General features: G+C 31.9%; 1 protein-coding gene across 1 annotated transcript in view; it reads left to right on the top strand.

Moving 5' to 3' along the window:
• Positions 1-27293, top strand: part of LOC129983797 (dynein axonemal heavy chain 7-like) — a 135663-nt gene that overhangs the window by 64439 nt on the left and 43931 nt on the right. Inside the window, exons 26-40 of the mRNA XM_056093431.1 lie at positions 529-741; positions 2850-2948; positions 3861-3995; positions 5410-5523; positions 5635-5784; positions 6114-6296; positions 8249-8428; positions 12087-12209; positions 13115-13210; positions 15226-15354; positions 17023-17232; positions 19671-19826; positions 21617-21785; positions 23385-23511; positions 25698-25914. Of these exons, the coding sequence (XP_055949406.1) occupies positions 529-741; positions 2850-2948; positions 3861-3995; positions 5410-5523; positions 5635-5784; positions 6114-6296; positions 8249-8428; positions 12087-12209; positions 13115-13210; positions 15226-15354; positions 17023-17232; positions 19671-19826; positions 21617-21785; positions 23385-23511; positions 25698-25914 (2301 nt within the window). The remainder of the gene's footprint in view (positions 1-528; positions 742-2849; positions 2949-3860; positions 3996-5409; positions 5524-5634; positions 5785-6113; positions 6297-8248; positions 8429-12086; positions 12210-13114; positions 13211-15225; positions 15355-17022; positions 17233-19670; positions 19827-21616; positions 21786-23384; positions 23512-25697; positions 25915-27293) is intronic.

The raw sequence follows: 27293 nt of genomic DNA, 5'->3' as shown, positions 1-27293 counted from the left end.
AATAAACAAATAAGGAAGAAAACATTTGTTACCATGAGAAGGTATTTTGTTTCGTAATTAAAAACAATGCTGTGAAAAACGGTAGACATGAAACATTTCTTGGAAATTCGATGTGTTTGTTTTTCTTTTTCATAAAATTATCCTGAACGTTATTGTTGTTCGCATGTACTATTGTTTGCTCATCATTATTTAACATTTTGCTCTAGAAGAATGTTGTTTCCCTACAGCTAACATTAGTTTTATGTTTGGTGAGTTCGTGTGAGAGCTTTCCCCTAGCCAATTTTTCTTTTGTGAGTATTTCTCATAAAGATTCTAAAGAAAGAATCTATCGGTGAATTTTGAAAGCATTTTCGTTTCTGGCACCAAATAAAATGACATTACTTCCCATGTATTCGAATCAAATATCAGATAATCAGTTTCTTGCTTTCTAGTGAATTGAAATCGCAATTTTAATTTTTTTTAATGTTTTAAAATAAATAATTTGAAATGTGTTATACGATAAGCTTTTCTTTTCTTCTTTTCTTTCAGGCACTGTTTAGACCTGTCGCTATGATGGTCCCCGATTATGCTCTGATCTCCGAAATAGTTCTGTATTCTTGCGGTTTCGTCAATGCCAGGCCGTTGGCTGTTAAAATTGTCGCCACTTACCGCTTATGTTCGGAGCAGTTATCTTCTCAAAGCCATTACGATTATGGAATGAGAGCAGTTAAATCTGTACTGACCGCTGCTGGGAACTTGAAAGTAAAATTTTAATTATTATATATTTTTCATTAAATTCTTCTAATGCCAAGAAACAAATATTTCCGAATCACTCTGTGCATCTTAACTTTGTCACATACTGTCACTTTAATCCTAATATTTGCGTTCAGGAAATTGAAATTTAGGGATAGAGAAATCAGCTATCGGCATGATTTTTATTTATGAAAGAAGGCTTTAATGGTAGATTTTCAATTCTGTGGTTTTAAAAGTTCTTTTAAGGCTTTTGTTCATTAAGCTCCGTTCTCATAGCTAGTGCGTGCCTTGAATCTGGCACATTTTACACTCTTTCCCTTTATTTATTCGGGGCTCTTTCATGTCTGTTAATTTTACCCACAATTTGCTGGAAGCTCCCGATCGTTGTCCACAAGCGAAAGTGGCCCTACAATTGGTCAGATGGCAGATTTATGACCATAAATGTAAAGACAACGGAAAAGGGTCTTTAATCTACCAACACGACTTGTTAGCAGTTATTACATTACAAAAAACACTTGAAAGTAATTTTTTAAAAAAAATATATATTTGTTTTTAATGTAAAATAAATTTTGTAAATTTTGTTCATAAATCAAACTCGTGCTTCTCTCGATAATTCTGTTTGAATTTATTTACTAATCCGTGGCGCTTTTGCATACCGTATAAGTCCAAAAAGAGGGAATTTCGAGCCGGTATACGCGTTTTTTTTTTTTTTTTTATCGAAAGTGTTAAAGAACTTTTCACTGTAACATGTTATTTATATGGTTTTCTTCTGTCATTAGAAATATGACTCTACATTAAATTTTACTTAATGCATATTGGGCCGCGGTGGCCTGGCGGTAAAGTCTCGGCTTCGGAACCGGAGGGTTTCAGATTCGTGACCCGATTCCACCGAAGAACCGTTGTGTAAAGCGGTATGTTGCACGTTAAATCCGTCATGACCAAATGTCCTCCCGCTGGTGTGGTGTGGTGTGGAGACGGGGGTTCAGCTCAGGTGTTGTCCTCGTCATCTGACCGTGGTTCAAAATGACGAGGTCCGCCCCAAAATAGCTCTAGTGTTGCTTCAAACAGGACGTTAATATAACCAAACCAAACCAAACTTAATGCATATTCTCCAATAGCTACGGAATTTCTATAGTTGCTACGGAAACTAGGTGAAAACTATGGAGTTTCGGATACATTGTGAAAAACTACATAAAATGCCTAAAATGCCCTCTATGACAATCGTCTTTCACAGCAATGCTGGTGATTAGTGAATTTTTTTTTAGGATGGGTTAAATAAAAAACAAACAAACAACAACAAAAAACACGGAATTTTGTTCTTGCATAAATACAAAAACACTGGAGTATCTTCTCATTACAAAATATGTGTGGGAGTTTGCTATGATGTTAAACTGAGCAATGATAATTTTAAAAAAATACAAGTGCTAACTATTTAATAAAAACAATTGTAAATATCTGAAAATTAATGTTAATTTGTTTGATCAATTAAATCGTATTGTGTGATTTTTTCATAACATTTTTTCACTTATTTGTTTAATTATTTACTAAATAACTTTATTTATTTACTTATTTAGTTTTTTACTTATTTGTTTAATAATAAATATCTGTTAAATAATTTTAAGTAATGTTTTAATTAGTTAAAATTCTTTGGAAATATCTATTCTTCAATAATTTGTGGATATCCGTTATATGTAAGCCTGTAAGAATGATGGGTAACTAATGTTGGAGGGTATGTTAATGAGAATATCGTTTTAAATTTATACTAGTAACAGACTGACATGAAAAGATGAATTTTAATTGTCAAAGAGCCATAACGATATCAGGGATAATATCCCGACCATACATATTAAAGCGAGCTGAGGGGGTTCCACTCAAGGCAGTATATATAAGAGATGCACCTTTTGTGCGCTATTTATCTTTGCGAAAGCGAATTTCGGATCTGCAGACCTTATAAATCAATATCCAATTTTAAATTGTTATTTGGATATTATTTCTTAAATGTGGATTATGACTTTTCATTTAATGCAAAATTAAAAACTTTGAATTATATATATTTTTTTGTATTGAGCTGTAATTAACCTTTAAAATGATGTAGATCTAAAAAGTTATTATTTTAGCTGAAATATCCAGAGGAAAGTGAAGATATCTTAGTACTGCGATCAATAACTGATGTTAATTTGCCGAAGTTTCTGAGTCACGATCTTCCCTTGTTTTCTGTAAGTTCAACTTTTAATTTATTACGAACAGTCAATTCTAAAAATTATATTTTGTCTTGGTTTTCTGTTTTTTAAATTTATCGATTATATTTTTTATTCAATACTTCTATGTAAAAATAATGCACAATATGGATATGAATTTTATTTATTGTCTGTTTGTTGGCATTTTAATAGAAATCTGCATAAATTCTCTAAAAATTTGGTTACAATATTTTTTAGCATCATTTCAATTTTTGCGTCTGCGTAAACATGTGTGCTAGCTTTAACTGATACAACATATATATTTTTAGATATATTATATCTTAAAGATAGTAAAATTATATCGAAGTGTATTGTCTACTGATTCAATTAAATAGAAAAAGAAAACCTTTAAGATGTTTATGGGTTCCAAATCCTTTTTGTACCGAATTATAACATCTATGAGAGATTTACCTCTAGATTATACGTTTAAAAATATGATAATTCGATACAGTAGAGCTCGAACAAATCAATAAAATGGTTAATGTGCGAAAAGTATTTTTTAATTAGAAGATTTGTAAGAAGAAATGAGTTATTTTCAGTTTTATAATTTTCTGCGTATAGCATTGTGTTTTAGAACATTCTTACATTCTTTAACCCTAATTGTATTATTCTATGAACCTTTATTTTTGGATACTGTGATGCTTATTTCAAGGAAATGCGTAGTTTTACTGTTATTTCATAATTATTTATTGCAACAAGCTCATTGATAAATAATCTAAGTTTATGAGTTTATTATGATTTATAATCTAAGCAAACATTAGTTATATTATTTAAATATTGGATGACATATTACGAAATTATGAGTGCTTCAATTTATTGCATAATTTATGATATTGTTATGAAAGTGAAATTCTTTTCTGTTTGTTCAGCTTCGATTTTTACTTTGTTTAGGGTATTACTTCAGATCTCTTCCCTGGAATTTCTTTGCCTACACCTGATTACCAACATCTCAATGCATCCATTCTGAAATACTGCAAAGAGATCAATTTGCAATGTCCTACTGTATTTTTGGAAAAAATTCAACAGGTAACACTAATTATTTCACTGTATATAAATGACTCATTAGGTCATCTTCATTTTATAATTTGTGAATGGGAAACAACAAAATTTTTGGACAGTTATTCGTATTTTATTTTGGAGCTAGAGAAAAGTGTTATTAAAAAATTAATGATGTATTGTTTTATGTATGAGAATTTAAATTTTCTGTAAATATTTTTTTATCTTTATTTCTAATATGACATAGGAAAAGACAATACAAATATGATTTTGGCGTCTTCAGAATAGAACAGTCTTCTGGCAGTCAGATTAAGAAGTCAATGGAAGCATTTATCTAAAACGTCGAGAGCCATAATTCATGAAGGAAGCTCATAATTCTCATTCCGAAACGAAGAAGGATTTTCCCCGGCTTTTTGATTGGATAAAGAGTGGGGGGGGGGGAGGTTTGTGCGGAAATCTTCAATAAAAATGATTAAAAATAGTGTTTGATTTTTGTATGGATTCATAGCAATTTAAACATTTATTTTCTTTACACACACACACACACACACACACACACACACACACACACACACACACAGCACAGTACTATTCGAAAAATCAGCATAGTACTATTTCACATTATCAGCAATTCATTATCAATGTCTAAAGAACCATATCTGTGCAACCCCTAATTCTTGAGGAAATTGCATTCCAAAGACGATGCCTTCACAACCAGTCCCAGTGAAACTGGCAGTCATAATGGTAAAATCAGTGGAAGCATTTCTCTTAAGCGTCGGGAGCTATAATTTACGAAAGAAATTCGAAATATATGAAGAGCAGTGGTATACACATTCTGTCAAAAGATTTCGTCTATTTCTTGTTTTTATTTCTTTTGAAATAAAACGGAAAATGCTTATTTTGAGCTTTTTTTATTCAAAAGAATCCCCCCTCCTCCTGCATCAATACACTTACTGTGATGATTTAATAATGATTTGAATACCTGTTATAGTTAATTTTGCAAAATGGCCTCCAAAACATGTATCGAAGTTGTTAGTATGGCAGAAGTATAATGAATTTTACTTCATTTTAAGTTTCAGAACTTAAGATATCACAGGAGAATTAAAAGACTGTGCGCATATTAATCTATGGATTCCCCCATAAATAATATGTAACCCTTAATATTCCATGAACTGGCTGATACGCATCCTATTGATGACGACATAGTAGTAGAAAGAGTCGTGCGTGTAAAATGCATGTTCGGCGTAGTCTCAAGATCATGTCTGATAGAATTCGTAATATTTTGAGCACAAGCGTGATTGTTTAAGTATTGATAATAAATATCCATCAAGTATGAAAGTTTTTATTTTTGATGTATGATCAAATTGTTTTGTGTAACTAGAATTTAATTTTTAAAAAACTAATCTTATAAGATGAATAACTTTTAAGTATGTCTTTATATCAGATTTATGAGATGATGATTGTCCGACATGGCTTCATGATTGTTGGTATGCCTTTTGGTGGAAAAACCTCGGCATATAGAGTTCTTGCTGGAGCCTTAGCTGATATACATGAACAAGTATGGACTATTTTTCTCTTTTTGTTAAAATTATTATAAAAATAAAAATTTGTCAATACTTTTTGATGCTCTGATTTGATGTATTTTGATTTCATTTATATAATTTTTCAGGGCTTAATGGATGAAAATAAAGTGCAAATCACAGTGATTAATCCTAAATCTATCACCATGGGTCAGCTCTATGGGCAGTTTGATCCTGTTTCACATGAATGGTCGGATGGAGTTCTAGCTGTCAGTTACCGGGCCTTTGCCCAATCGCCTGTGAGTTGATTCGTTTGTAACTGATTAAATCTAGTTAGAATACATAGTTGAGACTAAAGAACAAAACCAGAAAATTCTTTGAGACTCGCGATATATGATTTTACCTGCATATTTTATGCATATCCAAAATAAAGTAAGAGAAACAGTAGTAGACAGTGAATAGTGACTTCCGAAAACTGATTTATCGTATGAAAGGCAAATGAAATCTAGAAAAGTTATTTATTATAATGTATAGGCTTAATTTAACCAATATTTAGTGTTTTCTTTAATAAATATTAGAAAACGAATGCTTTTTTGAAACATTAACTTCGGCTGTTCTATTTCTTTAGACCCCAGATCGCAAGTGGCTGATATTTGATGGTCCTGTCGATGCCATCTGGATCGAAAACATGAACACTGTGCTGGACGACAACAAAAAGCTCTGTTTAATGAGCGGTGAAATCATTCAGTTAGCTCCGACGACGAATCTTATTTTTGAGCCGATGGACTTAGAAGCTGCCTCTCCGGCGACTGTGAGCATGTTTATCTTTCTTTCATGCAGGGATAATTGTATGGAATTTTTTTTCATGACTTTGTGCAAGTTTTGAGGTTTGAACTCACAACGTTAGGGTTCGTAGCATAACAAAACCACTAGACAAAAGTGTACACTCCTTTCGGGAGGTTGTTATCTGGCTTATGAAGTTACCAACACAATACTCCCCCACCAGTGAGTCGGTGGAGTTTCATCGAGCCAGTTATGGCGAGCGACGAACGTGATTATCGCGCCAAGCGTTATGACGGGTGACGGCTAGCGTGTGTGAGTGATTGCTGCCGGTAGATGGCGCCACGACAGCTGTTCAGAATCAGGGTCACCAATGTGCAAGTTTGAGGTTCGAACTCGCAACGTTAGGGTTCATGTCCGAGTAACAAAGCCACTAGACAAAAGTGTACACTTCTCTCCGGAGGTTGTTATCTGGCTTATGAAGCTACCACCATAACTTTATTAAATTATTAAGTTGTGTATATGACAGCTTCAAATAATATAATATTTAATTTAATATTAAAGTAATATTTAGTATTTTAATATTAAAATAACATTTAATAATGAATGGGAAAAAACTTGTTTTTTAATTCAAATCATTTGATTTTAATGGGTTTTTTTATTTTTATTTATATTTTTTTGAGAAAAAATTCTTCTTTCTTACTTTAATTTAAAAGATCTTTTAACAAAAGGCAACAAATAAATCTGTATCCGATTATATTGAAAATGGATAGTCACAAAGGGCTACTCCGACTTACCCGAAGACATGCGGAATATTTGAATGATCGAAATGCCGCGACAGTCAATGTGGGAACTAGGATTGAGTCTTAAAGGCCATCACCATTCACAGGACAAACCCTTCCATAGGATGCACATTCCGTCATTGGTAGGGGAGTAACCGACCCCACACTATTTCTGTGTACGTCTGGGAGACGAGAACCACTCATCATACCGAAAGTTTCTCATTCTTGAATTTGAGTGCCCCCTTGGTGGGTGTGAGAATAGATAAACAAAAAGCAGATTTCTTTTATAATTTTTGCTCAAAATGAAATTTTGATGCAATTTATACCTTTGGAAAAAGCTTTAGACGTTTTAATTTTTTAAATCGAAGGACATGTAAATCATTTACATCTGTTGGCATTAGTATTAAATCTCTACATTAAAAATAATAAAATAATTTTGCTCCTCTAGATTAATTTCTCTATTCCATTATTCATGAAGTAAACATAGAGAACTAATTGGGAATTGAAGGGTTTGCTTCAAAAAGGATGTAGCTCCAATTAGGAGAATTTGGAGTTACATGTACCATCATGTTGTAAAATAAAAACCTGTTTCTTGGTGCCAGAAAGATATAGCTCCAATCGTTAGTTCTCGCGTTACCGAAGCGATGGAGCTGTTTGTCTCATTAGTTTGTTTGTTGCAATATAAAGGTAGCTCCTGGTGCTACCGCCGGTTTACTGCAAACTTGAATAATTGGAGCTACCTGTTTTTTTTGCAGCAAACCCTTCAATTTTCAAAATATCAACTCTTGATGAATTTCTAAGTCTCAAACTTCTTAAAGCTTAAAAAAAAAAAAAAATTCAGAATTATTTTGGCATATTTGCTTTTATATTCTTTAGGATATAAACACTCACGAATCATTAGATGAAAGACTATAATACTTTCTCTTTTCATACATCGTTCATATTAAAGTAAAAATGGGAAATGGGATTATAGATATTTTCAGAGTATTTCTGTTAATGCCAGTGAAGAGCGTTTGCTTGTATAATGCGAAGGCACATATCATGAGTTAAAGAGTGTTTACAAAATGTCGAGAGAATTCAATTCCCGATTTCTCAATTTATCACAATATTCGCTAAGAACCTTATTTTTAGAACGGCATTCGGTGGGATTTAATATGATTTTATTTATTTAAATGTTTGCTTAAGCAACTTTATTCCACAGGTTTCAAGATGTGGAATGATTTATATGGAACCTGGTGCCCTCGGTTGGCTGCCCTTGTTCACTTCCTGGTTAAACGAGCTCCCACCAACCATCACCGAGGACCACAGAGAGCTTCTGACGGAATTATTTGAATATTTCTGCCCTCCTCTGTTGTCCTATGTCTCTAACAACTCTACTAAAGTTAGTCTTTTTATTTAGAACTATTGGTCACGTCCATTTTATTGATATTCTATCAGTTCTCTAGAGTGCACATTTTCTTTGCTATAATTTATAGAAATATAGTTAACCAATCAGAATGTTCTATCATTATTGTGAAAATTTTACTTATATTATTGTAACCATACTTTCATTTTACTTTTGTTTAAATAATTTTTTTAAAAAATAAGGGAAACGAATGAACCAAATTTCCAGCCACAACCGTTGGTTCGATTTCGCCAATTTTTGTTATGGATTATTTGCTTTCTATTCCCCATCATTTTCGAGAAAAAAAAGTTGCTATCCCAACGTACATTTTCTATAAAGCGATAGAGTATACCAAATCAAACCACTGAACCCATTTCTAAAAGATTTGTTTCATATGAAAGTGCATGACTCTTAGGTAAGTTGTCGAGGGCCATTTGCATTCCATATCCTTCCATTTTCTGAATAAATTGAAAAAACGAAACGTCACCATACTTTCTATATGGTGAAATCCAGCAACTGAGGTCAAAAACAGAAGCCATTCGACAGATTCCAAAAAGGTTGGTTTATTTCTCATGACTCTTAGATATATCATCAAGAGTTATCTGCCTTCCTATCGTTTTTCATTCACTCAGAAAATCGAGAACACACTGTATTCCTGTACATTTCATGTGGAATAGAAAATTTTCGAGCAAGCTCTCAATTGCAATCATTTACGGATTTCGAAAACTTTTGTTTCATATGTATACTTTGGACCCCTCGGTACGCCATGATTGATCGTTCCCCCACCTTTTTTTTTTTTTCCTCTTCTCAATAATTAGAAAAAGTATTGCAAAATAAAATTTTGACAGCCTACAGTCTCAATAATTAAGGGGAACGTTTAATTTCATATGAAAAAATTATATGTGCTAGGTGACAAGCTGGTCACTGAAAGCGACAAGTTTGATATAATGTCATTTTAAAATGTTTTGCTTTTATTTGGATTTATTTTTCCTCCCTTGGATCATGTTGCGGATGTGAAATGGATTAAAGATTTCATAGCATCAGCAGATTTGAAAAGAAATAAATGAGCCCGCTGGTTTGAGGATTCATTAACGTGACAACGACAATTACCGAACGTAGCCATTGCGCTTAAGAAAGAAAAAAAAATCACAATTTGCTGGACATTTTGTAGAGTGCTCCGGATTCAATCTGTTCATATATATCGGGAATAAGGGCTAAATAATATTAACTCATTAATAAACGCTTAAAGTGTTTACAATTATTAATTAATATTTCAAATTAAATTAGTAACTGTAAACACTTTATGAGTACATGATATTGTAAATAGGGATTGCAATACCGGACCAAAATTTCAATACCGGTATTCGGTATTTTTTAAATCTTAATACCGGGATACCGGTTTTAATACCGGTATTAGAAATTTTAGAAAAAGAAAGAAAACATAGGTGTTTCTTTGTTTTATTTGCCAGTTTTGTTAGAGAGTGTAAACATCACAAAAAAAAGTTTGTAACTTATAAATTATAACAGTATATAATCACAAAAAAGTAAAGAAACATCTTATTTAAATCACAAAAAAAAAGTGTAAATATCACTATTCAGTCTGTGGCACTATTACAAATTTTTGAAATGTGATCTTAAAAAACATAATGCATCCATTGGACTGTCATTAAGCCTGAAAAGTAATTTTGTGTAAAAAAGACCAGCTGTCGGAAACGCTCATTCGCCATCTTCGCTAGTTGGTGGTACTGTTAGCAATGCGCGATATACTTTTTCAAATATTTACCTCTAAATCCCTCATCTTCAAATAAATCGATTTCTCGTCGAATGGTTTTGGATACAGCTGATTTCTGTATTGTATTTTGATTCGTTGAAATTTTTTTAATTATCGCTAATTCTAATTTTTGTTCAAGAGACAATTTCTTTTCACTATCGACAGTAGTGACATCATAATCTTCAATAATTGAACAGGATTCTTCTGAATGTAGATAGGTTTGTGGATAAAAAATTTTAAAAAAATTTACTCTAAACTTAATCAGATTTGAATTGGTTATTTTCTTTTCTTCTTTTTCATTTTTAAAATCATTATAATTATGTAAATACCATAAGACATTTTCTATTTCGGTATCTTCTTCAACAATTACATTGTCATTATCTTCATTGTCACTCTCACTCTCACTCTTACTCTTTTCAAAGTTGGAATCCGAAGTTTCTATATCCACAGTATTTGGATTCTTCTGTTCTTTATTTTTTTGGTATAATACATCTATTACTCCTAATTGAATTCCATGTGCATAGCACAACTGCTGATTTGCACCAATCAACTTTTTCATAACTGTTGCTCCATCAATCGTTATGGATACAATTTCTTCTTTCAGGGATAATCCATGTTTTTTTAATTTAGTTTTAAGCAATTAATTAAGCCATTAATTAATTAATTTCGCCCATTAGGGAGACATAAAAACAAAAAAGTATACTATTTTGCTATGTTGGCGATCATAAAACTTATAGTGGAGATGATTTTAAAAATGTCTAGTAAATACCGAAAAACCGGTATTTAAACTTGTGAATACCGGTATTGCAAAATTGTACATATGACTCAAAATACCGGTATTGCAATCCCTAATTGTAAAGAATGATATATTTAAGCAAACGATAAGTATTTGTTCTGAACGAAATGAATTCTTAATTGCTTTTCCTAATTTCTGATTCTTAAATATTTCATTATTTTATACTAATTTAAGTATTTTTAATATCTGAACATTGACACTTATTTATATCCAGGTAAATTCAGAAACATTTTATGATAAATTTACGTTTATTAGATATTTATTTTAACTCATTTGTAAAATAGGCCTCATTTCATTTCTCTTTTTTTTTTTTTTTTTTTTTTTGCTGTGGGGGGGGGGGTAAAAATAATGTTTTGAATGAATCTTCTGAACTGTAACCGACATCAAGTATCAATAAAACGTATATTATCATCAAGAATAATGCATGTTATAAAAAGTGATTTGCAATGTTATAAATTATAAATATAAATGCAAGTGTAATGGGTATGCATCAAAAAATATTATATTATCACTTAACGTTACTATTTTTATTTTAGAAATGCCATAAAAGGAAGAAGAGACTCAATTTTTTATAACTAATAACAAACATTTCTGTCTTTTTTTTACATCTGGTATAAATTAGTGGTCGCATGTTCAGATTTGAAACAAAAGTCAAGACATTAAAAATTTAGTTTTTTCTTTCCATCCTATTTTAAAATTTTAGAAATAAATAAATGGTTTTGTTTGCTAAACAACAGTATTATGTCTTAGTACTATTATATACAACATAAAAACTCTTTCTTGAACATTATTCAAAAAATTATTTCAATTCTTATGGTAATATATGTGGATATTTTTACCTCTTAAAATGTCTTTTTTTTTCATCTTCCATAATCACTTGAAAGAATTTTTACATCCGTCTTTTCACCTACAAAAAAACCATAATATTGGAATTCGTATTATAGGAATTTGTGAAATCACTTTAAAAATACAACTTATTAGCTGCTTTCCTAACCTTAATGTATCACCCAAAACTTTTTTAAACTGCTTATATTTTCTTTTCTTTTTCATTTTTTTTTTTTTTAATAATCAAGGCATTCTTTTCGCAGGAACTCTCCCCGACTACCGACACCAATCGTGTGAAATCTTTAATGAATCTGTTGGATTGCTTATTCGATGATTATTCTTGGGTTGAAGGAATGCCGGAAAGACAAACTTTGATATATATAAAAGTAAGAGAAAGTTTATCACCATATTTTGTGTTTGTTACGCTTGTTACGCATGCGAAATCGTTTCGCATTGTATACTTTTCTATTCTCTTAAATTATCATAAGAAGTAATTTTATCATAAATTTGCACATTATTTTCCTGGAAATAGTTGATACTTTTAAGATTCAAACGTAGTAGAATTCAAGAGATTTTCCTTCTTTAAATCTGGTCTATCCGATTTTATAAATTTTTAGGCTTTCTTAAAATTTATCTTAGATTTCAAAGATTACATAATTTAAAAGTTTTAAATTTAGATAAAATTCTAAGGGAAATCAAACATTATTTAAATTCTATTTATTATTAGAGGATATACTGGTTTCGTTCGGGACAAAATTGGTATGCAAAGTAATTACAATACTTTAAGGGTTAAAAGGAATGTAAAGACATTAAATTATATGAAATGGATTCTATATTTTTCTTCCAACTTGTTGCGAGTAATTTTTTTTTATTAATTTTGTTCAAAATTCAGAATCTACCATTACTTTTTTGAACTAAAAGATCATTTCACTCCGACAAATTTAACTTATATTAATTTCCTTAAAAGAATGGACCTCGAGACCGCGATCCACCGACCTTTGAGCAAAGATTGCCAAACTGCTTGAATGGAATGGTCCAGGTTGCTGAGCATCATATACAATATTATGCAATATTTTATTATATTATTATTATGCCAATATTATTAGTATCATATAATATTGAACAATATATGTGTGCTACTGGAATGGTGCTGAAAAATACTTGATGCTTTAAAATGCAGCAGTCATATCTTATCAAAAGTTCCAGTTCGTTTTGGGAAGTATTGAATTTTATAATATTTGATTGCAGTGTATATAGTACTTATATATATATATATTTCTTATTTTCGAAGTGTTGCTTTCTGTTTGCTACTATATGGTCACTCTGTGCCACTACGAACGAACCAGCCCGTCATGAACTTGATTTGATATTTCATGAGCTCCTTAAGGCAAGTAATTATTGCAAAATGGTAATAATACTGTAATCAATTTTTATTCTAATGCTCGAAATGTAGATATCATTATTGTAATATCAAAATATTATCTGTGAAGAATTGCACATTGCGTAGCATATTGCATTTTCATCATTACCGTATGTTATTTTATGACAGCAGACAACAATTTCAGGACTGATGGCATTTACCTGTATACGTGTTTTGCATCAATTTGCTTTTTTAATAAGTTTTACATATGGCATTTTGATATCGCAACGACGTGCTCTACAAATTTGTGAATAGTTATAACTTTAAAGATTTGAGATAAATTGATGTACTTGAATAACGTTTGCTACAAAGTTACTCTCTGAAAGAAGGGGGTAAGTCATATCACTGACTCTCCGACCCGCCCGAAGGCACACGGTTTAATAATACGGAATGACGGACCGCAGCAACAGCAACACTGGCGGGAACTGTGGTTGAGTCCTAAGGGCCATCACCGGCCACGGTACAACCCTTCCCGAAGGAAGTACGTCTCGTCATCGATGGGAGGAGTCAGATCTCCCACCTTTTTGTGTACCCTCCAGGGTGGCGAGATCCAACCACCATACTGGAAACATCTCATCCTCTTTTTGAAATGCCCCCCCGGGGGTTAAAAGAAGGGGGTATGTCATTTCCAATGTATGCAAGCTTTTTCTGTCTGATTGACTGAAGAAGAGGGCTGTTTTTATTCACTAAATACTTAGCTAACCTCAGTGGGGAATATCAACGGTAATAATAAATTACAGGAGTGAGAGGGTCATTCATTTGTACAATAACAGCTAATTAAACATTCTTTACTGAAATTTCTTTTCAAGAAAACGTTTTTACTGAGTTTGCTGTATCTTACACAAATGTCACTGATTCAAGAATATTGCAAAGATTTTGCAGTTATAGGTGTTGATTGTTTCATGCAATGAAAAATAAACTTCATCTCTACAAATACTGAGCAGCCATTGTGACGCTTCGTTAATTTTTTAATTCTTCTTGTTTAACTGAATCATTTAGCAAGAATTCATGAACTGATTTCAACTTGCGCGAGTACAATTTTAATACATTATGAAAGATGCGGAATACCGATATCTTCTGTAAATCAGTTTCTCTTGTGCCTTATTTACGTGTATTAATTGACTATTACCTTAAAGTATCCACTTTTGATACTCCGCGGAAATGCATATTTCAAATATATGCCGTGTGCTATTATGATACTGATTAATGGAAATCCCCGTTTCTCCAAAGGTGTTGAACCTAAGACAGCAGTCCTGCAGAAGTGATTGGACCTAAACCTTTCTTTATCATTTTATGTATTCGAAACCTTCATGAAGATTCTGCTGACGATTCGTAACTTTAAAACAACTTCCTTAAAAGTTGTTGTTGTTTCTTATGGCACTTGCCATGGACTAGCCCGCTGTTACGAAGACAGCGATTTGAAGCCGGTGGGGGAGCGTCTCTTGTTTTTTTTTTTTGTTTTTTTTGTAGCGCCAACTGGGGCCAAGAGTACGACTTTGCTACTCAGGCATCACTCATTCGCTTGCACAACCCCTTTTTACAGGCGGGCACATTAACACATCTCACAGATAGAACAACAGAAGAACAACCATGCCCAAACCGGGACTCGAACCTAGGACGCCCAGATCATGGGGAAGACGCGCTACCCCTCTGCCAGAACGCCGGCTGCTTAACAGTATTCATCGCCAATGGGGCTATCACTATGAGAACCTAATATGATCAAAACTAAGAGGAACAATTAGAAATGAGTTGTTAATCGAATATCCTACATTTTATAAGAGTACCTTCTGCTTATTTCTTGTATTTTTTAGGGGATGTGTCATCTATTCATAATAAATAAATTAAAAAAAAAAAAAAAAAACTTTTTTTTTTTTCCTTTATGCCAGATGCTTCTAAATGAGAAGTTATTTTATGACCTTCTTGTATTAAATAATTTTTTTATGTGAAAAATGTAATAAATGTTGTAATGTTTCCTTTCGCAGGGTAAATTATCTCCGGAAATTTATAAAATGTGCCGCTTAACCGAGGGCAAAACTCACGATACCACTCTTGATTTAGACAATCTCTTCCCAGCTGATGGACACATTTTTGATTATCAGTACATAAAAGAGGTATACAAAATATATTTTACTTGTGTATGGATTCTTATCAATTAATTTAAAAAAAAATTCTGACTTTATTGCTTGATAATTAATGACAATAAATCCAAATGGATTGGAGAGATAATTTCTATTTGTATCATGAAAGACAATTATTTTAATAAATGACCGAAGTATCATAATATTTTACGGGAAGAAAATGGATTTTGTGGTTGATTTAATCTGAAGTGAACAACAGTCCATTGTATCTTATTGTTAATCATCTTGCATTAATTGCTAGTTGTCTCACACTGATCTTCTTCTTTCAGCAATGTAAATTAATACATCTATATCACATGAGCATAAATTATTTTCATTAAAAGTTTAAAGAAGATTCAAATTGGAACATCATAGCATGATATTTTATTTGCCTATGTATTTATCTTAAGAATTTACTCTGTGCATATTAGCAGAGATAATGTAAATATAAATTTGTATTAAATACTAGATAATACATCCTTTATTGCTTGGAATTAAAATTCTTTGCTTTATAAGAATTGCTTTATAAGTCAATAAAAAAATTCCAAAAAATATGAAACAGGTTTAAAAAAATAGTTATAAAGTGTAAGATTATGGATCAGAACCTTATTGTTACTGTATTTCAAGACTGCACGTGTTATCTTTTTAGGAATTAATAAGAAGCGAAGAAAAAAATTATACAGAAAATAAATTCATATCATTGAAAAAGTAATATTTGAATTTTAAGTTGCTATTAAAATATTTTTAAAAAATAATTAGCACCGAAGTTACAGAAGGAGCACAGCAGAGTCTTAGCTCATTTCTAATTAATTGATTATTTAATTAGGTTTTGCACTTTGAAAAGTTGACGATATTCTTTTACTTGTTCTAAAGAATAAAAAGTGAAAAATTTTGTTGAAATGGACCCAATCATCCAGGAAGAAATTTAGAAGATAAATTAAAACACACACACACACACACACACACACACACACACACACACACACACACACACACACACACACACACACACAATGAATTTTATTTAGATTAAGGATTTTATAATGTTCATATGTATAAATGTAATAATCAAAACAGCGAAAAGTATTGTTTTAAAATTTCCTGAATATTTTGAAAAATTTATTATAATTTGAAAAAAAAAAAAGAAATATATGGGATAGCTAATGTTTTTAATTTTAAACTTACGTGAAAATAGTTTCTGTGTAATAATATATTAATGTCAAGGAGTTATTAGAACAAAATTTTTAAATTTCGATTTTTTTAAATTAAAAACTTAATAAAAAATCTTTTTTTTCATTGTGATGAGATGATTTAGCATATCTTAACGATGTGAGTATATATTAATTCCTAGATTTATTTTAATAAACGTTATCATTATTTGTAAAATTTTAATAAAATATTGTAAATCAAAATCTCTTGAAAATTAACTTTGTTTCCTAATGCACTAGCTTGTTTATTCCAATTATCCCAAAAACTAATTCCCACGACTTTTCTCGGGTTTGGAGACACGGAATATAAGAAGTCCTGGATTACATTACAAGAATAAATATATATATCTTTTTGATTTTTTCATACAAAGATTTTACATAGGTGCTATATCTTCAAATTGAAAAAGAAATTTCATATTATGATTAACGATTTAATAAAGAATCTCTTCTGTAGGGTGACGGTGACGTGCCTGGCAGGTGGGTGGAGTGGCAGGAGGAAGTATCCAAAGCTCCCGCCATTTCCAAGGAGGCTCAAGTGAACCAAATAATCGTGAGCACTGTGGACACCATCCGATACACCGTGTTGATGTCTCTGTTAGTGAATCACGGCAAGCCAGCGCTTTTTGTCGGGCCTACTGGGACAGGAAAATCGATTTACATAACGGTAAGTACGATTGCTATAAGGTATATGAACTTTTAATATTGCCTAAAATATTTAGTTCTAAAAATATTATACCTCGAGATTTTGATGAATGCTGATGCTTTAGATCTGTAGTTTTTAATTTTTTCATGCTTGGGTATTTGCTTGTTGTCAATGGGTATGTTAAGACGGTGGTCGAAAAGCGTAAAAGTAAATGAAAAAAAAAAAAAAAGCAGTAATAAGCTATGTATGAGGGCATCGCTTGCGATTCTTATCTGAATCAAATTATCAAGTATTTATTGCCATTCAAAATATCAAAATAGAAAGTATATTAAAAGTTTTAAAAAATTGACCTCTAAATTTTGAATGTATTTTGATATTTTAGATACGAGTATGAAAAAATCATTATTTGGTATCATGGCCATGTATATTTCGTTACATGTATAGGTAAATATTTTAGCTTGAAACCACATATAAAAGGATAGATGAAATTTAATACACACTTTTTACAAATTATATGTTTCTGTTTCTAATTTTAAACCAAATTAGTTTAAGCGAAGAAGCAATTCTCCTGAACACTTACTATCATTTCTTCGCTGCCATATGGAAAAAGCCATATTTTCTAGAATTTTTCTTGATAAGCACAATGACTTTTGCATTTGATTAAATCATTGTATAAATTTTAAAGTTATTTCTTTTATTTACCTGTGTTTTATTATTCATGTCCTAGAAGAATATTATTCAACCCATTTCCATAACGAAGGCCCCAAATGTTCTTTCGCAACTAGAAAGATTAATTTTTTACAGACTTTCTAAAAAAATGTTAAGTATTCTATTGAATATTGACACTTCATTCATTGCCGGCAACATACATAAATATCTCAAAAAATAAAACATCGAAACAATTAAAAAGGAATGGAAAGAGAGCAAATACAACAATCACTTTTCATATCTATAAAATATTGCACTGAATCATCGCTATTATCTTCTTAATCGTAAAAAGAATGTTCGGCTTTCACGATTTCGCAGCCCACTTGCTCCGTTCAAATGATTTAAATTTGCGTTATCAGAACTTCGTAATTTTTGAAATTCTGTTTTTATGCTAGTTAATATTAAGACGTCTACACGCGTTATTGCATTAAATATTTAATCAAGAAGGTATTAAGTATCTGATATCAAAGAGAATTTTTAGATAATTTCCTTTTGACGTTGCTAATATCTTAAATTTAAAACTACCCTTTAAAAAAAAACTCAGTAAAAATCTAGAAATTCCATGCTTTACCCACGGGGCTAGTTATATGCTGCAAAAGTTCTCGAAACGAATCTCAAAGTAATCTTTGTTGTGAGTCTTAAATCCTTTAAAGTGTTGAGTATAAAATCTTTAAGGTGTATGTGTTTTGCATTTTCTTACATGTGCATCGAAAAGATAAATGTTGGAGAAACTGTGGTAATTAAATAATTTGTGTTCTCTCAATTTAAAAGTCATTCTTGTGTGAAATTCAGAGAAGAATACTTTGACTTTTTATGCATATGACCTATATTTATTTTAATCTATTGTCTCTTATTGTTATTGTACAAGAAACTGATTTTATTTTATGAATAAGTGGTACGATGTACAAATTTTAATATGTTGTGTATGCATTAATTAAGAAGGGAAAAAAATAATATTTAAAGATCTTTATTTTAACAAATCAATACGCACACAGTTGCAAAATTGCAACAATTAATATATATTAAGTAGAAAAATGATTTTGAAGGTGGAAATGGGAGGTAAATATAACCATTTTAGGCAATAATGTCTTTCCTTGCTTCTGCGGTTGCCGATAGGTGGTGTGATGTCATTAAAATACAGCCGAATGAATAGGCCAAATTTGTCTTTTAAACTTGTTTATTTATAACTTCACATCGTACAAAACGCACAACATAAAAAACATTCACAACATATAAACAATAGGAAATTCATACATTACAACATTTGTAAATGCATTCTCACGACCATTCTCTTAATCCACAAGATAGAACACCATCACAAGGCATCAATGCCTTTCACTCTCAACACCACCAAACACAACACAACACCACGCTGACTACCGCCGAAAAAAAAATCTCCGTCTGCCAAACGTACTACCGGTGTGATGTCATCATATTTTTGATCTATTCCAATACGGTGCTGACATCTATCTTCTCACAATTTTCGGGTCAAATTCTTTATAGTGGCTTAATAGAGTTAGAGGTATGTCGATTTGTTACACGTTTGCAAGTCGAAATTTAAGATTCATTTTATCTGTTCAAGTGCCACTTTTAGGATTACTGCAATAAAATTATATTGAAATTTTAAATGTTGATATATTGTTTTAATATTGTTTATTTTTTCTTATTATTTCTTTTAAACATTTTAATATTGAAAAATATTTTCCAGTATGCTTGTATCTGAAGTGTTTTGAATTTTTTTTTTCTTCCAGGATTTTCTTTTGAACGGAATCGATAATAGTATTTATAAACCGTTGTTTATAAATTTTTCTGCTCAAACCAGCGCCGGTCAGACGCAAAACATCGTAATGGGAAAATTAGATAAAAGAAGAAAAGGAGTTTATGGTCCTCCCCTGGGACAGAGGATGGTAAAGTTTTATTTTTAAAAAAAAATCTTTGCTATTTTTTTTGTTTGTTTTGTGTTTTCTAGGACATAGATCTCCCAAAACTATATACTGACCTTGATTAATTACTATTACTACAGTAAAATAATAATAAAACCTAAATCCAAGTTTATTATTAATTAATAATATTTTACAAATTTATTTCTATGTCGATGCGGGGGAATATCTTGTTAGAATGTCGTTGAATGGTACTTCGCACATCTAATATAAAATCGAACTGCTTATTCTTTTTCTAATTCAAAAATAATATGGTCTCTGCCTTTCTGATGTATATTACCTGAACATGGAGTTATTCCCTTCTGACACTTGCAAAGCCGACCACTCCGCCACCACTCCCTTCTGACACTTTTTGGGTGCGGAGGCAATACAGCATTCCTCTATATGTTCTTCAGTGAATTTCCCCATTCCTTTATTTTTGTTTAAGGAATATCTGAAATATATTTGCTACATGCTATTATCTTTATTTAGAACTCAAATGCTATTATGGTTTCGTGGTTATATTATCTTGTATCTAGAACTTTCGGACTCGATTGACAATATTGATCCATGATATGTAATTATTTTTTGTTTGGACTTGATGGCAATTATTATTAGCTTCGTATAAGAGATTTGAATTGAGTGTACTGTTTTCTTTGCAATAAAGTAAAAAAAAAAAAAAAAAAAAATTAACTCTGTGCATACTTGAAATTTCATTCATTTTGAAAGGCCTGATGTGTGGGAAGATTTAGCAGATTATTACGAGGCAGTATTTTTTCTAGCTGACAATCAGCTATAATCGACGAAATGAATGTAACCAGTGAGAGAGAGAGAGAGAGAGAAAACATGCAATGGATTTGCTGAGCTTTTGAGCTTGGGACTTTTAACTTCTGGAAATTATTATTATTGGAAGGAAAGTGGCAAGTCATACATCTGACTCTCCGACCCTCCACGAAGGCACACATATTTAAACCATAAAAACTGAATGAACGGACCGCCGCAACAGCAACACTGGCGGGAACTGTAGTTGAGTACTAAGGGCCATCACCGGCCACGGTACAACCCTCCCCGAAGGAAGTACGTCCGGTCATCGATGGGAGGAGTCAGATCCCCCATCTATTTGTGTACCCTCCAGGGTAGCGAGATCCAACCACCATTCCGGAAGAATCTCATCCTCATTTCGAGGTGCCCCAGGGGGGTCAGGAAAGTGACAAAATAAGTTAAAGATCTATTAAATATGGAAATATCTTTAAGAATATGAATGCATAGTAAGAACTAAGACGGAGAATGCACTTCAATTCAAAAAGTTCGATTAGAGACGTCTTTAATTCTAAATGGCCTTCATGACCAAGAATACCAAGTCTGTTAGGTAAAAAAATTGGACTAATATAACATTCTCAAAGGCGCGTGCATTTTTTATAAAAGGCAAAAAGTTGTAAAATGTATGCATAAATTAATTTTATTCAAAACTATCTATATTTTTAATTAACAGACTAGTAGCTTTTAATATAAATTGAAATTTATCTTTATGCTCCACCTTAGTTTTACCAAATATTTGTATTTTTGCGTTTTAATATGGTTATTACAGATCGTTTTTGTTGACGATCTTAAATTAAACACAACAAGTTCTGAAATTTATATAATATTTTTGTGCTAAAAATCAGCACATTTTTAATTAATAGACTAGCAGTTTTTAACACAAGTCAAAATTTAGCTTTATACTTCACATTAGTCTTACGAAATACTTGTATTTTATCGTTTAATATATTTGTTTACAGATCGTTTTTGTTGACGATCTAAATATGCCTGTATTAGAAACGTATGGTGCTCAACCTCCCATAGAACTCTTGCGTCAGTGGTTAGACCACTGGACATGGTATGATATGAAAGAAGTTGTTCCTATTAAATTAGTGGACACTCAGCTTATAGCTGCAATGGGTCCACCAGGTAAGTTAATTTGTTCTGAATTGTATGGAAGTGCATATGTACTATTTTAGATTCATCATTTAGAATGAATGTTATCCTAAAATGTACGATCTAAATGCTTTAACAAGAAAATGGTCAAGGGACTACAGAAAGAGGGGACACTATTTGCCTTTCAAACTTCAGTTCTCAATCCACTCACGCTGAAAGATGTGGAAAACTTTTTTCGTCAATATTCTTACTTTATAAAGAAAGAATAAAATTAATGTGAAATAAAAGTGAATCACTTCTCAGAATTATTCATAGAATTGTTTAAATTAGAATTTTAGGTCATCTTCGCATAGCCTACACAGTCCTTTTGAAGAGATTTGGTTTGGTTGATTTTACAATAGAGATTCATATAACGTGGTCTTTGACAGAAGTGTTCTAAATAAATCTTAAATCTAATGCTTAACAAATTCCTAGAAGATGAGTATAGTAAGTTCAAGTCCACTGTTTCGTTGCGTCTTATTTGCTTTTAGTAATCTGACATGTTTAAAAGATGTTTCGCCTCTGTAAGAATGCATATCAAGACTTCAGCACGAATAAATCACATATCGCATTGCGTGAAAAAAAAAAAAAAAACCTTGCGGCAGATCTGGCGTTATACACTTCCGGAACACATAGATGCATATACATGATGAGCGTACCACGTACATGATGGCACACCGACTTACGTTTCTAGTGTCATTGCACACGTTTTAAACAAGTGGTGGATCGGACACGGTTTACTTTGTCTTGGACTTTATATTCCTGGGCTTCTTACAGCAATTGGTATAAGTAACATATGTAGACTAAGTAGATCTCATATAGAAAATCTGTAGCTGCGATCAAAATAAAACAACAGATATCTTTTTAACGACTTTCTATGATTAGTGCGAGATGTGTATCATTCCCGGTGGGCGACTTTTTGAAAAATTCTAAGTATAGCTGCGATGATATTGGATTGGAGAATAATTTGATTATGTCAGCTTGAGATAATTGCTGTTTGTCTTTTTATATAATATTGGATATCTCTATAATTACAAAATTTCTTAGACACTGTCAATTGTTCCATCAGCTTAACCTTATCTATAAATTTAAAGTTATATAGAAAGTTAAAAAACTATTCACCCAGACCCAACCACTGGCCCAATTTCACGAATAATGTTTTGATTTGGAACCTAATGATATGCCATCGATGATCTTTTGTATTCCATCAATCGCCATTATCTATTGAAATCTCTAAAACAATATTTTACTGTACAGTCTTTGTCTTTGACATAATATCCAACCTTAACAGCTGGACCGACTTCACCAATTTTTATTACCAAATAATCATGCCATTTTCCATGCACGGCGACCCATCCAGAATGTCCTATGTTTACTGTGCAAGCAAATTTAAAATAGTGCTTTCATTTGATGAGATAAAATGAAGTCAATCAACGTTGATTGGTATCACTAAATGAATATTAATAAGGTGGGCAAACAGCTGGTTATTGGAGATTTCTAATTTTGTTTATTTGTGTAATTTTAATAAATATATCATAATCTTTCTTTATTTCTTACTTTATATCTTTTAATAAATATATTTTGTTTCTGTAGGTGGGGGTCGTAACCAAATTACACCTCGATTTCTTCGTCATTTTAACGCGATATCCATCAATGAATTTCGCGATGAAGTTATGAGTACCATTTTTACCAAAATTCTTGATTGGCATATGGAGACGAGGTAACTTTAATTTAATATTTAGTACTTGAAATATATTGCTAAATAAACGAATAATTATGTTTAGAATTAATATTAGATTTAATTTACAATTTTTATCGTTTTACTTTTTTTTTATATTTTGAAAATCTATTGATGGAAAGGTTCATTTTGAAATCCAGTTGGTATAATGGCCCATGTTAATGGCTAGTTGGCCCATGTTAATTTTTTTCCATGAACGGAATGCATAATTTCATGGTAAATGAAGTTTACAAATATTTCTGTTGGATTAATTCACAATGATAAAGAATAAATCTTCAATTTTAAGCATAAATATTTATTAATATTTGCTTTTAAAAGGATTTTTTTCCCCATGTCTTTAGAGGATTTCAGGCCGAGTTCAAACCTTGCGTTGCCGAGCTTATCTCCTCGACTCTGAGGGTGTACAAGGAGGCCATCATGAACCTTCTGCCTACGCCCACCAAGTCCCACTATCTTTTCAACCTGAGAGATTTCTCTCGCGTCATTCAAGGGCTGTTGCTGTCGTTTCCTAAACCTTAAAATTGAAGAATAATTCTTCAATTTTAAGCATAAATATCTATTAATATTTGCTTTTAAAAGGATTTTTTTCCCCATGTCTTTAGAGGATTTCAGGCCGAGTTCAAACCTTGCGTTGCCGAGCTTATTTCCTCGACTCTGAGGGTGTACAAGGAGGCCATCATGAACCTTCTGCCTACGCCCACCAAGTCCCACTATCTTTTCAACCTGAGAGATTTCTCTCGCGTCATTCAAGGGCTGTTGCTGTCGTTTCCTAAACCTTAAAATTGAAGAATAATTCTTCAATTTTAAGCATAAATATCTATTAATATTTGCTTTTAAAAGGATTTTTTTCCCCATGTCTTTAGAGGATTTCAAGCCGAGTTCAAACCTTGCGTTGCCGAGCTTATCTCCTCGACTCTGAGGGTGTACAAGGAGGCCATCATGAACCTTCTGCGTACGCCCACCAAGTCCCACTATCTTTTCAACCTGAGAGATTTCTCTCGCGTCATTCAAGGGCTGTTGCTGTCGTTTCCTAAACCTTAAAATTGAAGAATAATTCTTCAATTTTAAGCATAAATATCTATTAATATTTGCTTTTAAAAGGATTTTTTTCCCCATGTCTTTAGAGGATTTCAAGCCGAGTTCAAACCTTGCGTTGCCGAGCTTATCTCCTCGACTCTGAGGGTGTACAAGGAGGCCATCATGAACCTTCTGCGTACGCCCACCAAGTCCCACTATCTTTTCAACCTGAGAGATTTCTCTCGCGTCATTCAAGGGCTGTTGCTGTCGTTTCCTAAACCTTAAAATTGAAGAATAATTCTTCAATTTTAAGCATAAATATCTATTAATATTTGCTTTTAAAAGGATTTTTTTCCCCATGTCTTTAGAGGATTTCAAGCCGAGTTCAAACCTTGCGTTGCCGAGCTTATCTCCTCGACTCTGAGGGTGTACAAGGAGGCCATCATGAACCTTCTGCCTACGCCCACCAAGTCCCACTATCTTTTCAACCTGAGAGATTTCTCTCGCGTCATTCAAGGGCTGTTGCTGTCGTTTCCTAAACCTTAAAATTGAAGAATAATTCTTCAATTTTAAGCATAAATATCTATTAATATTTGCTTTTAAAAGGATTTTTTCCCCCATGTCTTTAGAGGATTTCAAGCCGAGTTCAAACCTTGCGTTGCCGAGCTTATCTCCTCGACTCTGAGGGTGTACAAGGAGGCCATCATGAACCTTCTGCCTACGCCCACCAAGTCCCACTATCTTTTCAACCTGAGAGATTTCTCTCGCGTCATTCAAGGGCTGTTGCTGTCGTTTCCTAAACCTTAAAATTGAAGAATAATTCTTCAATTTTAAGCATAAATATCTATTAATATTTGCTTTTAAAAGGATTTTTTTCCCCATGTCTTTAGAGGATTTCAAGCCGAGTTCAAACCTTGCGTTGCCGAGCTTATCTCCTCGACTCTGAGGGTGTACAAGGAGGCCATCATGAACCTTCTGCCTACGCCCACCAAGTCCCACTATCTTTTCAACCTGAGAGATTTCTCTCGTGTCATTCAAGGGCTGTTGCTGTCGTTTCCTAAACCTTAAAATTGAAGAATAATTCTTCAATTTTAAGCATAAATATCTATTAATATTTGCTTTTAAAAGGATTTTTTTCCCCATGTCTTTAGAGGATTTCAAGCCGAGTTCAAACCTTGCGTTGCCGAGCTTATCTCCTCGACTCTGAGGGTGTACAAGGAGGCCATCATGAACCTTCTGCCTACGCCCACCAAGTCCCACTATCTTTTCAACCTGAGAGATTTCTCTCGCGTCATTCAAGGGCTGTTGCTGTCGTTTCCTAAAACCGTCGAAACACCATCTGGTCTCAAAAAACAATGGATTCATGAAGTAAGAGGCGAGATTTTTAAACCAAAAGGAATTGTACAAATACAATTTTAATTTTTAAGTTCGCATTTAAATTACAAACATAAATATTTTTTTATGTTTATATTTACATGCTTGTTACTCATATAACATACATATGCATACAATACATATATCGCGTGTTATATAAGCAATTGTACTCACGATTATAAATGCGCATATTCATATGTAGTGTGTTATATAAATATACATGCACATGCACGCATAAATGTACACTTAGTAATTTATATAAATATTATATGCACGTGGCCACATAAATGTACTTAGTAAATTACATAAATATGCATGCTCCTATTTACTGCTTTATATTCATAAATATGCAATAGGCTTACATGTATTTGACATATTATGTAACTATACATATATATTATAAAGATATGTATTAAGGATGTACATATAACCGAAATATGTATGTATATAAGTAAATACATACGTAATAAATTACATATACACGTACATTTACACCCATCTGCTTGAGATACATATTTAAATACATAAAATGTTCGCTTATGATTATGCTTATACAAACATAGATTTGCATTACATATGTATGTACGTGTATAGCGTTTCTATAATAAAATGTAACATGTATGTATGTAAAAAATGTATATTATATATGCATATATGTAATTTGTTATATATATTTGTAAGTACTATTTTGCATATTTATTGTAGTATGATTATGTAAGCAAGTATATAATACACTGCATACATTCGAGAATTCTTGCATTACATGTAAATGGAAAGGCACTCCATGCATGCATATGTACTTAATATGTTAATTGTCTGTGTATGTACATGTGTTACTTACGCGCGTAAAAAATCATCCATATATAAATTACAAAAGTATTGTGCCAGTGAATAGTATTAAAACATCGATCTATTACGTTAAAAAAATTATCAATAATTTGAAAACTATTGCTTGGAATTGCACCAACTTTAAAAACAAAACTAAAAATGTTTTTAAATGTATTAATAATTGATGTGGTGTTATAACACTTTCATTGCTACGGTAGGAGATTCGTCACTTAATAATAGCAATTCAATCTCCTGTTGATCGAGAGAAAACTATCGACAGTTTCAAAACTATCTACTAATGTTATATTAGAAATTAAATTTTTTAAAAACTATCTTAACTGCATTAGACGTCTCACTAGTATTAAAATAATCAATAAGTTATTCGAAATTATTTTTTGAAATGGTAAATTTTATTTATATATTAATGCATTAATAAGCAGCTTCCCCTCCTGCTACTATTTAAAATTTTAACTTCAAATCTTTAAAAAATATCTTATTTAGTAAGTAATACAAAAATTCAGAAATTCATTTATTTGTTTAAAAAA

The sequence above is a fragment of the Argiope bruennichi genome, chromosome 9, assembly GCF_947563725.1.
Source record: "Argiope bruennichi chromosome 9, qqArgBrue1.1, whole genome shotgun sequence".
NCBI lineage: Eukaryota > Metazoa > Arthropoda > Arachnida > Araneae > Araneidae > Argiope > Argiope bruennichi.
Note: the sequence above shows the minus strand (reverse complement) of the source record. Positions and strands in the feature narration are given on the sequence as shown.